A 17,116-nucleotide genomic window follows, 5' to 3' on the forward strand; every position below is an offset into this window, starting at 1 on the left:
AATCCGAATTACCTCCTAAAGACCCTATTTCCAAATACAGTCACGTTGGGGGTTAGGGTTCCAACATATGAGTATTGTGGGGGTGGGAGACAGTTCAGTCCATAGCAGTAGCCCAGCTACTCAGCTCTGCCTTCGTAATGGGAAAGCAACCATTAGCAATTACGTGTTAATTATTTCGTATAATTTCCATGTGTTTTGAAATTTTATTCTTTTGATTTTTCAACATTTTAGATATGAAAACATTCTTAGCTTGCAGGTTATACAGAAACAGGTGGCAGGGGTAGGTTTGTCCCATGATTGTAGTTTGGCAACCCTTGAGTTAGAAGAAGGAGTGATGAGTATTCGAATCTCCCTGAGTGTTTCTCGGCACAGGAAGGTACTTGGTATTTTTGGATGAGACACTACTACACCATTTTCCCCTCCCTTTTGTATTACAGGTGCTGAAATTTGATGCCTATTTCCAAGAAGATGTTCCTCTGTCAACTGAGGAACATTACAGGATCCGCCAAGTGAACATTTACTACTATCTGGAAGATGGCAGCATGTCTGTCATAGAGCCTGTTGTGGAAAACTCCGGGATCCCTCAAGGCAAGTTAATCAAACGACAGCGCCTAGCCAAGAATGACCGGGGAGACCATTACCATTGGAAAGACCTAAACCGAGGAATAAACATCACAATTTATGGCAGAACTTACCGCATTGTTGACTGTGACAGGTTCACACAGGTATAGTATATGTTTTTGGAAGCTGTGGTGCTTAGGCATTATTCTAATCTACAGAAGGATACATGTCACTTGTTAGGGTAAGAGGAGGGCACTGATCATCTGTCCTGAGTGGATTATCGTGTAGGTTAATATGGCATTTGTCTATGTCCTATGTGCCATCACTATGTAGTGACATCATTTTTTTCAAAATGATATTGCTACATATCCATTCAAATAAAGTTAAATTCCCTTCACAGCTGAATCATTTGATAAGAAATCAGTTCACATGCCAGTTCAGATAGAGAATAGGGGAGCTAGTTCCCTTGATGGGGTAGAAATATGGAAGAGGCATTGGGCAATTTAGCTGAAGTTTGGGTTTACAAAAATAGCACTACCACTATTAGCAGATATGAGCCTAAAATTTTTTGTACAATTCGTATTTTTTCCATAACTCATACTTGCTTTGTTCTAGGGAAACTTGCTATCTAAAGAATTCCTGGAATAAAAGCATTTTTAAAGGAAAACACTTTTTTATAGTGAGAAAAATCCTCCATTTCTCTATTTCGTAAATATGGATTTTTTGATAACTTATACTTAATTGTAGAGAGAGAGAGAGAGAGAAAGAAGCGAGAGAGAGAGAGCGCTTTCTTTAGCACAAAGTGTAGGTATTAGGAAATCAATTCCAAATTTGTTTCACTTAAAAAAAATGTTAGTAGCAAAAGTATAGTTCCTGAATTTTTTATGCCTTTAATCCCATGTGACCTAATGCCAAATGTGATTAATTTTTACCATGCACTGAGCTCCTGTGAGTTCACTCATTTATTTTTTTCATTTAGTAATTTATTTAGCAAATGCTTACTGAGTGCCTGCTGTGTGCCAGGCATTGTTCTAGGTGCCAGGTAAAAGTATTTGCCCTTATGGAGGTTATTACATTGTGGTTGGAGGAGACAAATAATAAGCAAACAAATGTATAATATGTCAGATGCTGCTAAGAGCTATGGAAGAAACTAAAGAGAGTAAAGGAGATGGGAGTTGGAGGGGGCACGATATGTAAAGGCTGGGCAGGGAAGGCCTCACTGATGAGATGATGCAGGGACAGGACCTCAGGGCAGTGAGGAAAGGAGCCATGGCATCCTTGGCTTGTCGCCCCAGAGCTGCCGAGAAAACTGTATAGAAGGTGGAGGTGCCAGACCATCTTTGAGATACTGTCCCCTTCAAATGTGTTCTGATCTCTCATTTTTTAGGTTTTGAAGTTCTTTTTATCATAGGCAGTTCCAGAATTGTGCCGACAATGAAAAATTATGAAATGTATAAATTTAAGGTATTACAATTGTTTTTACAATTGTGTCTTTACAGACAGTTTGAACATTTGCAAGTTGATCACTGAGCCATTGATCTAAGCCAGTTACAGTCAGTTCTCATTATTAATGGTAGTTGTGTTCAGTGCAGTCACCACAAACACTGAGTTAGCAAATACTGAACCATTGCTCCTAAGAGAGATACAGAGTTAGGTTCCTACAAGCCTCTGGTCAAAACGTTACCTTGTTCTGTGTGTTCTTTCTGTTTACAGATGCCATATTTAATATATATTGTTGATTCATTAACATTGAGGTCATGGCCAAAGCACTGTAAGTCATGCCTGAATGAAGCTTAGCTGACACTTGTATTTTTTCCTTAAGATACATCACAGCTGCCTTTTTTTCTCTGGTAAAATATACATAACCTGAAATTTAGCACTTTAACCATTTTTAGATGTACAGTTTAGTGGCACTGAGTACATATCACAGTCTTCTTGTACTGAGAACAGAAAACAGCACTGCTCTTTGGGGGCTGCTTTACACAGCAAAATCACCAACAGAAAGCACGTTAAGTGAGAAAAAGTGGCTCCAAATAGACCATGAAAAGGACACTTTTTCACCAGGAAAGCTGAAAACAAGAAGGCAGAACTTCACGTTGTTCAGCCTCAGCTGGCAACTCAGAATTTTCACTGCTCCGTGCACAGCTGCAAAGGACCACAAAAGCGCCAGGAGGGTTGATTACAAATAAGTTTTAGCAAGTGGACAAATTTGTAAATACAGAAATTTGTGAATAATGGGGATCAGCTGTATTTTAATTACTAATGATAGACAAGAGCTGAGTATTTCAGGCACTGATGATTAGATTGAATTATGTTTTCAATAATTGATCTGTTAGGTTACAAGTTGGCTTCTATAACAGTTTGAGATTTGTTCACATCATATCTAATTTGATGGTTTTCACTACAGCTGGACCTATGAGTGGATAAGGAAGAGACTGGCTTTATAGTTTGATTTAGACAAGGAACCACCTCCATTCACACAAATCATCATCACCATCCCTTCTCACCCCCTCCTCATGGCTCCACATAAATGGTCCTATAGACAGAATGAACTGAACATGTTAAAAGATAGAGCTCCAGAACTCAGAGAGCTAGAATTTATTATCTTCACCAAAGTATTACCGCTGGTGTCACAGATGTGAATCCTACTCCACAGATACAGGTGCACAAGAAATGTTACTTTGTTTTTGAAAAGTAACTTAAGACCTAATTGAGCCCCAGTCAAACTGGCCTGGTGTTTCTGTTCGCCCTCAGCTTTGCCAAAGATTCTAAGCCCTAAGAATAGCAAGTAAGCAGCAGCACTCCCAGACCCAAAGGGGTTATCTATGCAGGGTCCCTAGGTTGTCCAGTGACCAAGGGCACCCCCCTGAAGCTTGGTGCTGAGTAAGAGACTGGACTCTGAACACCTGTTCTCCAAGCGTCCCTGAAGAGACCTGGGGAGTCTTGCTCTTCTAAGGTCCACCAACCTGTGTCTGTTTTCCAGGCTGGGGGAATCTCCCCCTTTCTGTCTTCTTGCCCTCAAAGACATTCCCTTCTCTCCCCTCCTCCTGGGACACTTTAGAATAATCACTTCAAAGAGTTTAGGCTTTTTCTAAGAGACAGGAAGAATAGTCAACTTCAGGAAGCTTCTACATTCCTGCCGAAATCCCTAAAGTAAGGTTAACAAAGGGCCAGGTTATCAGTTGTAAGCAACAAAAAGGAGTAAAACACCCATTAAATTTCTCAGTCAATAATCCTGCTACATTAGTAGACCATCTCAAGGGAGGGGAGAATTTTGTCATCTGCAGTTCAGTAGTTTTAATAGATGTTGAGATCATAATATTATAATATTGAAAGGATAGTGGTGGGACTTCCCTGGTGGCACAGTGGTTAAGAATCTGCCTGCCAACGCAGGGGACACAGGTTCGAGCCCTGGTCCGGGAAGATCCCACATGCTACAGAGCATCTAAGCCTGTGTGCCCCAGCTACTGAGCCTGCGCTCTAGAGCCTGTGAGCCACAACTACTGAGCCCGCCTGCCCCTGCCGCAACTACTGAAGCCCACGCACCTAGAGCCCGTGCTCCACAACAAGAGAAGCCACTGCAGTGAGAAGCCCGCGCACCACAATGAAGAGTAACCCCTGCTTGTCACAACTAGAGAAAGCCTGTGTGCAGCAATGAAGACCCAACACAGCCAAAAAATAATAATAATAAATAATTTTTTTAAAAAAGAAAGGATATTGGAGACTGCCTAATAAAACTTTAAATACTAAGATTATAAGCTAGTTAGCAGAGCTGATACTAGAACCCATGTATTTTGGCCCTGAGTTCTGTATATTTTCTGTTGAATTGTCCAAAAGCAAACCACACAATTCCCAAAAGAAATCCAGACTTCAGATTAATTTCCAGTTCCGCAATGTAAACAGATCCCAGGAAATTGTTCTTTTCTGGTCAATAAAAAAGATAGTTTATTGTGCTTTTAAGAAGAATTGTCAAATTGTATTAAAATATATAGTGACTTAAAATATTTTATTTACTCATAATTAGCAAAATAAAATTCAATGATCACATCAAGTTCAGATGCTTTCTTTAACTTTTTTTTAGGGAGATTTGAGCACTTGATTCGTCTTTCCTATTTGGCTGAAATATTTTTTGGTCTAAAATAATTAGCGGGTATGCTTTCTTTTTTTTGCGGGAAGTACTTAATCATATATTTGTTTTAAATGAGATGGAAAGCTGGGGATTTGACTTCAGCTTAACTTTGCCATTGTGCAGCTTGCCCCCAAACCTGATATGAATTACATATTGTTCAAACTATGGTTAGGTTTCCGATGTATGTATGTAAGCAATCCTAGTACTTCCTCTGTTCCTGGGTACCTACTTAAATCTAATTGATCTGAATTCATATTTGAAGCCAGTTACCTTACCATCATGTCTTCCATTTATACTTAAGGTGATTATCAGTTATTATCTGCATTATAGAGCTGGGTCAATCAAAGGCTTAGTACTGCTAAGACATGTTCAAGCTTCAAACTAATGGTTAAGGTGGGCAGTAGCTTAGAAATTCTTATTATACTTATTTTTACAGCGTCACTTAATATTTACTTTGAGAAGTTTCAAGAAAGATAATCATTATTAATTTTTGAATTATGTAGGTATTTTTGGAAAGTCAAGGAATTGAACTAAATCCACCAGAGAAGATGGCTCTCGATCCTTACACTGAACTCCGGAAACAGCCTCTTCGTAAGTATGTGACCCCAACAGACTTTGATCAACTGAAGCAGTTTCTCACCTTTGACAAACAAGTAAGTGACCCAGTAGGTTTACTTGTTTCCAAATGTAGCACTGCTTATTAGCAAGTTATTTTGGTAGATGTATATTTTGAAACATTACATCTGTAATTTAACTGGTCAGATACAGTGCTATCTTTCTGGGGTTAGAGGTACAGGAATGCCTGAGTTTCATATCAGAGGTTCAAAGATGATTGTGGAGTTAAGTCTTGTGAGCTCCACCAAACTTTTAAATCTTAAAGCAATTGCTGAGCAACATCTGCTCCCTGCTTTTTACTTCTAACCACCTACTTCTTTTCTCAAATATGAATTAATGTCAAAGAATCATTTGGGAAACCTTAAATGAATTATTGGGATATTTCAAAGCTATTGCATTTATGTAGGTTTCTAGTGTTAAACTAGTAATTTCACAGCATTCCCATTGCAGATGCTTCCTTGTTCAATTTTATATTGATGTGTGAGTACAGAATGTTCTGGGTATTTTCCAGCTCTGTTCCAACCTTCCTATCTTCCCCTTGTGGACTGGTGTATTTGAGTCTTCTCCTTTACTGGACTAAAGGGAAAGAGAAAGCAGAGAGATCACCCTCAGTGTTTCTTTGCTGCTTTTTTCTCTCAGACATCTAATTCCGTTTAGTTCAGAAAATTTTACCTAGCACTAGCAAGGTCTTTTAAGAACATTCTTTATATCAGTCATATGTCTGTCATTATTTTGTATTTAAAGATTGTATTGTTGATACTGTTACTAGAAGGAACAGTTGAAAGAGCTAAAAAAAGACTGATTAATAATTGAAAATTCTTTCCATACTAATTATATACAAACCATTCACATGTACCTTTATTAACACGCATAAAGCACTGAACAAAGGGCCCACTGCTCTTTTAATTCAGCTTCTCTTTCACTGACTAATATTTTGGATCAAAATGAATCATTCTTTCTCAGCACAAGCTTATAAGACTATTATTTAATACTTTCCAGCTGTTGACATCTGGCATATGATTTCATATGTTTTTGTATCTTTGGTGAATACTTTGTTTTTAACCATCTGAGATTATGTCATAGTCTTTCTGGTTAATCTTTTCATCATTGTCTGATACAGAAATGCCAAAGTAGCTAAGTTAAACTCTCCACCTGTAGAATTTTTACTTAAGTCACTGCTTTGGGTTCCTCAAAGGTTCTTCGATTCTATGCGATCTGGGATGATACAGACAGCATGTTTGGTGAATGTCGGACCTACATCATTCATTACTATCTCATGGATGATACAGTGGAAATTCGAGAGGTCCACGAACGGAATGATGGGCGAGATCCCTTCCCACTCCTCATGAGCCGCCAGCGCATCCCCAAGGTTTTGGTGGAGAATGCAAGTATGTGTGATTCAGTTTATCCTCTGTTAATTGGGACCTTTCCTGGATCTCAAAGGAGTTAATCAGTGTGGTCATTCCCTTTACACTTGGGAGGTGCTTGCTGTGTTCTCTTAGGTTCTCAAAAAGCAGCTTTCCCATAACTTCCCTTCTTTACTGGACCCTCGATCCAAGCTTGTATCTGAAATGGTCTGGCAGAGATGACTGATACCAAGATAAAGGGAACAAAACCAAAACAGCAGTGGAAGATTTATTTAAAGTGTGGAAGATTTATTTAAAGTGTGGAAGAGCAAGGCTTCTGAGCTGAAGCAATTTCATGTCAGATTTTTAATGCATTTCTAAAACAAGCTTGTTTTGATTCAGAGATACAGCTTACCATTTCCTTATGTGCTTTTCAGACTTTGCTTCTCACCTCAACCACTTCCTAATCAGGAAGTTTCTATGTGGGGTAACTTCAGATGGGAAAAGGCATGTCTGTGGTTCATAATGGTGGATCCCCATTGTATCAACCCTTGGTCTTTCTTTGCTGATATAAAATAACCTTATCAATTGGAGTGTGAGAATGCAAACAAAATGCAGCTGAGACAGGCTGTCTCACTACTTTTCTGGAATAAGTAGACTTGCTTTAGTTATTGACTTAATAGTTTAAGAATTTTCTCTTACAAAAGTATCATCTTGGTCACATGTAATGACCAATGTTTGGATGGCTGACAGAACTCTGTAATAAATACTTTTTTTTTTAAACTCTGTTTTGGAACTAAGAGATAAGAAATTCCAGGTATTGAGCAAGAGATTTGTCTTAGAGGTTATAAACAAATTGGCAGTCTGAAAGCTAAATCCAGCCTACCCACATGTATTGCTTGGTCTGCACGGTGTTTTTTAAAAATGCAGAGTTATTTGGGGGCAAGGAGGTGGAGATTTCCATCACTGGGAGAGTGGATAATCAGAATTTGGTGAAGGTATATCCTGATAAATATGTAATAGAAGCAAAATGTACAAGAAAGCAAATGGATGCATCTTTTTTTTTTTTTTTTCGGTATGCGGGCCTCTCACTGTTGTGGCCTCTCCCGTTGTGGAGCACAGGCTCGGGACGCGCAGGCTCAGCGGCCATGGCTCACGGGCCCAACCGCTCCGCGGCATGTGGGATCTTCCCGGACCGGGGCACGAACCCGTGTCCCCTGCATTGGCAGGCAGACTCTCAACCACTGCACCACCAGGGAAGCCCCTGGATGCATCTTAAATGCATCGTGCTGTGTAGAAAAAAAGTAAAAGGAGATGTATAACGCAATACCATTTACATGAAGTAAAATGCACACAAAACAGTGTAAGTATGCATATAATCAGAAAGCTGCTCATTAGCATGGTTGCATGTGAGGCAGAGGAGAATGAGATTGGGGAAAAGGATAAAGGGGAGTCAAAATTGTCATCATTTTTAAATTAAGAGACTTAACATTAAACACCTCTTTTTTTGAAAAATGAGAATAATTGCTAACACAGTTTACATTCTCAAATAGCGATAACTGGATCCATGCCCTAGTTCAACTTAGTCCGGCTGCTGCCTGCTGTGTTTCTTCTACTTAGTTCCCATAGAACCCTCTTAGAGTTCTGTGACACTGGGGCTAATATACTAATTTTGGCCTTCCAGAATGCTTAAATGAGCCTGCAATGCCTGCCATCTGGAGCTAACAAACATCAGAGTTATGATTAAGAAGAAGAATGGGGATGTATTCAGGGTGGCATGAAAAAAGTGTCACTAAATCTCTTGAACTCTCAGGTTCCATGTTTGTGTCTGCCTTATCAATGTGCCTTATCATTGTGGCCTGTGTTTAGACTTTTCAATATGTAATCATCCTCATCTATAACTTCCCAAATTTTAACAATTTTCAGCAGGGATAGATGGAAAGGCAGCCTGGTGACCTATGTAGGGTCCTTTGAAAAGGTAGGACACATATCTTTTTGTGAAAGTTATTGTTAGTCTTGCAGACAGAAAAGGCTAAGCTTCCATCAGCTAAATAATTCCTTTAACTGGAACCACGGTGTTAAAGTGTCTGACTGACTCCCAGAGGCATTAATCCAAAGAATAATTTTTATTGAATTCAGTTAAACAAGGGTTAAATATCTGCTATGGGAACTATGTCATGTCCTAAGTGCTGTGCTATGGAGGATAAGATGAAAATGTAACTCCTAGACCTAGAATCCCTGTCCTTCAGTCACTTCTAGTGGCTGGGGAGACAAGTAATATAAATACTCAAAGCTCTTAAACAGTAACACAGGTGCTCCAGATTATCTGAATGCTAACTAGTTATGTCATGTAGACAAAGCTCAGAAGAAGAGGTGTGAGCTAGAAAGCCTAAAGGCTTTGTGGGAGAGCTGGGAGTGGACCTAAACAATGGACCCTTACTAGGAAAAATCTAATGTATAGAAAGAAAATGATTCCAGAAGTAAGATCTGAGATATAAGAAGTGATAAATAAAGAAAATGGTAAAATGTAGGTAAATCTAAATAAACATTGACTATACAAACTAAAGGAACAATGTTAAATTTGAGGGGCTTAAAACATATCAAGGTAAAATTAAAGTATATTACAGTAATGATATTGGAGCAGTGATAGGATTAAAAAACAACAAATTTTGAAAAATGTTTGGGTATTTTTATGGATTATTTATTTTTATTGAAATAGAATTAACTTACAATACTATATTGGTTTCAGGTGTACAACACAGTGATCTGATACTTTTATACATTACAAAATGATCACCAGGATAATTCTAGTTATCATCTGTCATCACACAGAGTTATTACAGTATTATTATTATTATTGTTATTTTCAGTGTTCCCCTGACAACTCTAATGCATAGCCAGGCTTTTTGAAAAATATTTATTTATCTATTTGGTTGTGGCCGGGTCTTAGTTGTGGCACGTGTGCTCCTTAGTTGTGGCTGGTGGGCTTCTTATTTGTGGCTCGCAGGCTCCTTAGTTGCTGCTCGCAGGCTCCTTAGTTGCCGCTCACTGGCTGCTTAGTTGCGCCACGTGGGCTCTTTAGTTGCGGCTTGCCAGCTCCTTGGTCGTGGCGTGCATGTGGGATCTAGTTCCCTGACCAGGGATCAAACCTGGGCCCCCTGCATTGGGAGCGTGGCATCTTAACCACTGCACCACCAGGGAAGTCCCTACGGTATTATTGACTATATTCCCTATGCTGTATATTACACCCCCATGACTTATTTATTTTACAACTAAAGTTTGTACCTCTTAGTTTCCCTCATCAATGACACTCATTGTCTTACCCCACTCCCCTCTGAGAACCACCAGTTAGTTCTCTGTATCTATGAGTCTGTTTCTGTTTTGTTATGTTTATTCTTTTGTTTTACTTTTTTAGATTCCACATACAAGTGAAATGCAGTATTTGTCTTTCTCTGTCTGACTTATTTCACTTAGCATAATACCCTTTAGGTCCATGTTGTCAAAAATGGCAAGATTTCATTCTTTTTTATCGTTGAGTAATATTGTGTGTGTGTGTGTGTGTGTGTGTGTATGTGTATACAGCACTTTCTCATTATCCATTCATCTATCCATGGACATTTAGAGTGCTTCCATATCTTGGCTATTGTAAATAATGCTGTAGTGAACAGAGGGGTGCATAAATCTTTTTGAATTAGTGTTTTTTTCCCCCCAGAAAAATACCCAGAAGTGGAATTGGTGGATCACATGATAGTTCTGTTTTTAATTTTTTGAGGAATCTCCATACTGTTTTCCATAGTAGCTGCACTAATTTTACATTCCCACCAACAGTGCACAAGGGTTCCCTTTCCTCCACATCCTCGCCAACATTTGTTATTTGTTGTCATCTTGATAATAGCCATTCTGAGAGGTGTGATGTGATATCTCATTGTGGGTTTGATTTGTGTTTCTCTGTGATTAGTGATGTTGAGAGCATCTTTTCATATGCCTGTTGGCCATCTGTATGTCTTCTTTGGAAAAATCTCTATTCAAGTCCTCAGACCATTTTTTTAATCAGGTGGGTTTTTTGTTTGATGTCGAGTTGTATGAGTTCTTTCTATATTTTGGATATTAAACCCCTTATCAGATGTATTATTTGCAAATAGCTTCTCCCATTCAGTAGGCTGCCTTTTTGTTTGGTTCTTAGTTTCCTTCACTATGCAAAAGCTTTTTAGTTTGTTGTAGTCCCATTGGTTTATTTTTTCTTTTGTTTCCCTTGCCTGAGGAGACATGTCCAAAAAAAAAATGTTGCTAAGACTGATGTCAAAGAATGTACTGCTTATGTATTCTAATAGGAGTTTTATGGTTTCAATTCTTAGGTTTAAATTTTAATTCTATTTTGAGCTAATTTTTGTATATGGTGTGAGTAAGTAGTCCAGTTTGATTCTTTTAATGTGTGGCTGTCCAGTTTTCTCCACACCACTTATTGAAGAGTCTGTCTTTTCCCCATTGTGTATGCTTGCCTGATTTGTCATAGAGTAATTGACCATATAAGTGTGGGTTTATTTCTGGGCTCTTTGTTCTGTTCCGTTGATCTATGTGATCAATGTGCCAGTACCATACTGTTTTGATTATTGTAAGATTGTAGTATAGTTTGAAATTAGTGAGCATGGTACCTCCAGTTTTGTTTTTCTTTCTCAAGATTGTTTTGGCTATTCAGAGCCTTATGTGTTTCCGTACAAATTTTAGAATTATTTGTTCTAGTTCTGTGGAAAATGCCATTGGTATTTTGATAGGGACTGCATTGAATCTGTAGACTACCTTAGGTAATATGTTTATTTTAACAATATTAATTCTTCCAATCCATGAGCACAGTGTACCCTTCCATTTGTTTGTGTTGTCTTCAGTTTCTCTCATCAGAGTCTTAACAGTTTTCTGAGTAAAAGTATTTTACCTCCTTGGTTAGATTTATTTCTAGGTATTTTATTCTTTTTGATGCAGTTGTAAATGGATTTGTTTTCTCTTTCTGTTAGTTCTTTGTTAGCATATAGAATTGCAACAGATTTCTGTATATTTTGTATCTTATGGCTTTACTGAATTCATTTATTAGTTCTAAATTTTATTGTGGCACCCTTAGGATTTTATATATATAGTATCATATCATCTGCAAACAGTAGCAGTTTTACTTTTTCCTTTCCAACTTGCATTCCTTTTATTTGTTTTTCTTGTCTGATCGCTATGGCTAGGACTTCCAGTACTATGGTGAATAAAATTGGAGTGAGTGGTCTTCCTTCTCTTGTTTCTAGTCTTCAACAAAATGCTCTCAGCTTTTTACTGTTGAGTGTGAAGTTAGCTATGGGCTTGTCATGTATGGCCTATAATAAGTTGAGGAAAGTTCCCTCTCTGCCCACTTTGTTGAGAGCTTTTATCATACATGGATGCTGAATTTCACCAAAAGCTTTTTTTGCACCTATTGAGATGATCATATGATTTTTATTCTTCAATTTGTTAATCACATTGATTGATTTGTGGGTTTTGAACCATCCTTGCACCCCTGGGATAACTCCTACTTGATCATATTGTATTATGCTTTTAACATAGTGTTGTATCCTGTTTGCTAATATTTTTTGAGGGTTTTTGAATCTATGTTCATCAGTGATATTGGCCTACAATTTTCTTTTCTTGTGGTGCCTTTGTCTGGTTTTGGTATCAAGTTGATGCTGGCCTCATGGAATGAGTTCAGAAGCATTTCTCCTCCTTCAATTTTTTGGAATACTTTAAAAGGTTAGGTGTTAACTCTTCTTTAAATGTTTAATAGAATTCACCTGTGAAACCCTCTGGTCCTAGACTTTTGTTTTTTAGGGTTATTTGATTACTGATTCAATTTCATTACTAATAATCAGTCTATTCATATTTTCTATATCCTCCTGATTCAGTCTTAGGAGATGGTGTGTTTTTAGGAATTTATCCATTTCTTCTAGGTCGTCCATTTTGCTGACATGTAATTGTTCATACTAATCTCTTACGATTCTTTGTATTCCTGTGGTGTCAGTTGTAACTTCTCTTTCATTTTTGATTTTATTTATTTGGATCCTCTCTCATTTTTTAGTTGATAAATCTGGCTAAAGTTTTATAATTTTGTTTATCTTTTCAAAGAAACACCTCTTAGTTTCATTGATCTTTTCTGTTGTTTTTTTTTACTCTCTATTTCATTTATTTCCTCTCTGATCTTTATTATTTCTTTCCTTCTACTGACTTTGGATTCTGCTTATTCTTCTTTTTCTACTTCCTTTAGGTGTAAGGTTAGATTGAGATTTTTTATTTCCTGAGGTAGGCTTATATTGCTATACACTTTCCTTTTAGAACTGCTTTTGCTGTGTCGCATAGCATTTTGTATCATTGTGTTTCCGTTTTCATTTGTCTCCGGGTATTTTTTATTTCCTCTTTGATTTCTGCAGTGACTGATTGGTTGTTTCGTACTATATTGTTTAGCCTCCATACGTTTGTGTTTCTTACGGTGTTTTTTCTTTTTTTAATTGAAGTATAGTTGATTTACAATGTTGTGTTAATTTCTATACAGCAAAGTGGTTCAGTTATACGTATATATACATACATATACACACACACACATTCTTTTTTTTTTTTTTTTGCGGTACACGGGCCTCTCACTGTTGTGGCCTCTCCCATTGCAGAGCACAGGCTCCGGACGTGCAGGCTCAGCGGCCATGGCTCACGGGCCTAGCCGCTCCGTGGCATGTGGGATCTTCCTGGACGGGGGCACGAACCCGTGTCCCCTGCATCGGCAGGCAGACTCTCAACCACTGCACCACCAGGGAAGCCCACACACATTCTTTTTATATTCTTTTCCATTATGGTTTATCACAGGATGTTGAATATTGTTCCCTGTGCTATACAGTAGAAACTTGTTGTTTATCCATTCTATATATCGTAGTTTACATCTGCTAACCCCAAACTCCGAATCCATCCCTCCCCCACCCCACCCCTGACAACCACAAGTCTGTTCTCTGTCTTTGAGTCTGTTTCTATTTTGTAGATAGGTTCATTTGTGTCATATTTTAGATTCCACATATAAGTGATATCATATGACATTTGTCTTTCTCCTTCTGACTTCACTAGTAAGGTAATCTCAAGGTCTACAGTTTTTTTTTTTTTTCCTTGTAGTTGATTTCTAGTCTCATGGTGTTGTGATTGGAGAAGATGCTTCATCTGATTTCAGTCTTCTTAAATTTACTGACACTTGTTTTGTGGCCTAGCATGTGATCTGTCCTGGAGAATGTTCCATGTGCACTTGAAAAGAATGTATTCTGCTGCTTTGGGATGGAATGTTCTATATATTTCTATTAAGTTCATCTGGTCTAATGTCATTTAAGGCCAGTGTTTCCTTTTTGATTTTCTGTCTGGATGATCTGTCCATTGATGTAACTGGAGTGTTAAAGTCCCCTTCTATTGTTGTGTTACCATCAGTTTCTCCTTTTGTTTGTTAATATTTGCCTTATGTACTTAGGTGCTTCTATGTTGGCTGTATAGATATTTACAATTATTATATCTTCTTGGATTGATCCCTTTATCATTATGTAATGCCCTTTTTTGTCTCTTTTTACAGCCTTTGTTTTAAAGTCTACTTGGTGTGATATAAATATTGGTACCCCAGCTTTCTTTTCATTTTCATGTGCATGGAATACCCTTTCTCATCCTCTCACTTTCAGTCTGCCTGTCTTAGGTCTGAAGTGAGTCTCTTGTAAGCAGCATGTAGATGGATCTTGTTTTTTTATTCATTCAGCCCCTCTGTGTCTTTTGATTGGAGCATTTAGTCCACTTACATTTAAAGTAATAATTATTGGGGAATTCTCTGGCAGTCCAGTGGCTGGGACTCTGTTTTCACTGTCAGGGGCCTGGGTTTGTTCCCTGGTCAGGGAACTGGGATCCTACAAGCCACATGGCGTGGCCAAAAAGAAAAAAGAAAAAGAAAACAATGCCACAGAGTCATGAGCTGTGTCCTCCACTGCCCATCACTTCCTGGGGTAACTCAGAGAGCTCTAGTAGGGTTGGGCACTAGACACTGGGAGAAGGAACCCTTGGTCTATAGGGCATTTAAGATGCATGATTGGGAAGCAGCCAACCCTTTTCTTTTGGCAAATCAAGGGCTGGAGTGTTAGGTTTTCTGAATGCTGTAGCAGAACCTTAGCCTCCTTCCTTATTTTCTTAGCAATTATCAATTAGGATAGTACCAACCCCCCTCTTATGCCCCCTGTCATCAGAGTTCTGGGGCCAGGCTTTGTGGTTCCAGCTACAAAGTGTGGCACCTCACTAGAACTGACTGATGATCTTATGGTTTCCATGGAGGCCAAGTTGCAGGGAATCAGTCTTAAACAATCAATACCTAGTTTTCATAAGAGAGTGTGACAAATTAGATTTATTCCAAAATTGGAAGGTTGATTCTACATTTGAAAATCTGTTGATTCCCCAGATGAACGGGTTACCAGAACCATTGTGCTGACTATCCCTGCCTCTTGGCACAGTATTAGATCAGACTGCCCTCATAGCAGTGACCACAATTGAAATGAAACCATGTTTTGTGTGTTTAGAGTCTGTGGCCCCGAATAGAATGTTTTTTCCATCAAGGCAGGAATTTTATCCATACTGTTAATTGTTATAATCTCTGTATTCAGCAGTGCACCTGGTACACGGTATATGTGGTCACTAATAATTTGTTAGATGAATGGATAAATGGGTGGGTGGTTGAAGTAAATGACTTGCACCCCCCACCCTGGATCCAATACTCTGTCTTTATAGAAGGACATTTATTCTTTTCTCTTGTAATGATTCCTTCTAAGCGTTAATTCTACTAAGATTGATGACCTCTAGGGATAGTTCAAGCCGAATATGGGAGAGAGACTTTACAGAAACAATCTGGGTTATTATTTATGTGTCCTGTTCGCAGATGGAAATACTCAGCCCTGTGTTCTGCCGGGAGTGTGGAGGAATCCCTGACCCTCGGTCAGAGCTGAAGCCTGCACTCCCTCTGGTTCTCAGGAATGCCTGGCTGCTGTGTGTCAGTCTTTCTTTCCATCCTCATTCCTTTTCTTTCCTCTCCCTGCTGTCTTTTGTTAGAGAACTTCCCTCGGTGTGTGCTGGAAATCTCAGACAAGGAGGTGTTGGAATGGTATACTGCCAAAGACTTCATTGTTGGGAAGCCACTCACTATACTTGGGAGAACTTTCTTCATTTATGATTGTGATCCATTTACTCGGCAGTATTACAAAGACAAATTTGGAATCTCCGATTTACCACGCATTGATGTGAGCAAAAAGGAACCACCTCCTGTGAAACAGGTAACAGGACACTGGTTCTGAGGTTAGAGAGAGAGTTCATCTTCTGATGCATTAATAGAAGTTTAAGGAAAAGGATAAAAAAGGCTCTTATGTGAATACCCCCCCAAAAATGGACAAAGCATGTGAAATAGAGCAGTTCACAAAAGAAGAACTACAAATGCCTAATGAACATACGGAAAGACCCTCAACTGATAATCAAACAAAGAGAAATGAAAATAATGAGGTTTAGGATCTATTTGATTTAAAAAGACTCACAATATCCAGTGTTTGCCCTGGTGTGATGCAGTAGGCATTTCGTGTACTGTTAATAGGCGAACCAATGAGAAAAACTTTTCTGAGGGGCAGTTAGTCTCATTTTAACTTTTTCAAAATAAAATATCACGTATCTCTTGACCCAGAAAATCTGGTTTGGGGATTATAAATAGATATGTGTGAGGATGTGTAGTGTAGCATTACTTATAATAAAGTGTAAGGACATTGGCAGAATAAATTATAGTATATCCATCCATATAATTAGAGGACTATAAGACTTGTTAAAAAAAGAGGGAGTCTTTGCATATTAACATGAGAAAATGTCCATAACATTTTTAAGGGATTGTGAATACATGACATGGCACTATTTTTGTAGATTACTGTATACAACATCTGCTTATATTACTGAGAAAAAGACCCGGAGGAATGTTTCCCCGGACTATTAACAGTGGTTAGTTCACCGTGGGAAGGGGAGGGAGGGAGGGAAGTGGGAGATGACCAGGGAGCTTGCTTGCTTTCTATACTGTGTGGTTTTAATTTCGCTTTTTTTTTTTTTTTTTTTGGCCATGCCACGTGGCTTACGGGATCTTAGTTCCCTGACCAGGGCTTGAACCCATGTCCCCTGCAGTGGAAGCGTGGAGTCCTAACCACTGGACCACCAGGGAGTTCCCTTAATTTCAGTTTTTATACCAAGCCTTGTGTTACTTTAATAATTTAAAAACCTTTTGATTGAAAAAAAGACATCTTTTAAAATTCCAGACCCCTAAGGCATTTCATTTTTTCTTGCCTATTTATCAAACCCTTTTACTTAAAAAGTGATAGGGAGCAAAACAAAAACTGATTCACTGAAGATGTTGGAAGACGGTGTTCTTTAATTGCAACAT

The 17,116-nt window shown here is 38.5% G+C and overlaps 1 protein-coding gene across 1 annotated transcript in view; it reads left to right on the forward strand.

Annotated features, from left to right (window-relative positions):
- EFHC1 (EF-hand domain containing 1) overlaps positions 1 to 17,116 on the forward strand; it is a 62,138-nt gene that overhangs the window by 16,416 nt on the left and 28,606 nt on the right. Inside the window, exons 3-6 of the mRNA XM_081245474.1 lie at positions 438 to 725; positions 5,194 to 5,343; positions 6,501 to 6,693; positions 15,760 to 15,980. Coding sequence (XP_081101600.1) covers positions 438 to 725; positions 5,194 to 5,343; positions 6,501 to 6,693; positions 15,760 to 15,980 — 852 coding nt within the window. The remainder of the gene's footprint in view (positions 1 to 437; positions 726 to 5,193; positions 5,344 to 6,500; positions 6,694 to 15,759; positions 15,981 to 17,116) is intronic.

This window comes from Mesoplodon bidens (genome assembly GCF_964165515.1).
Source record: "Mesoplodon bidens genome assembly, chromosome: 10".
Classification (NCBI taxonomy): domain Eukaryota; kingdom Metazoa; phylum Chordata; class Mammalia; order Artiodactyla; family Ziphiidae; genus Mesoplodon; species Mesoplodon bidens.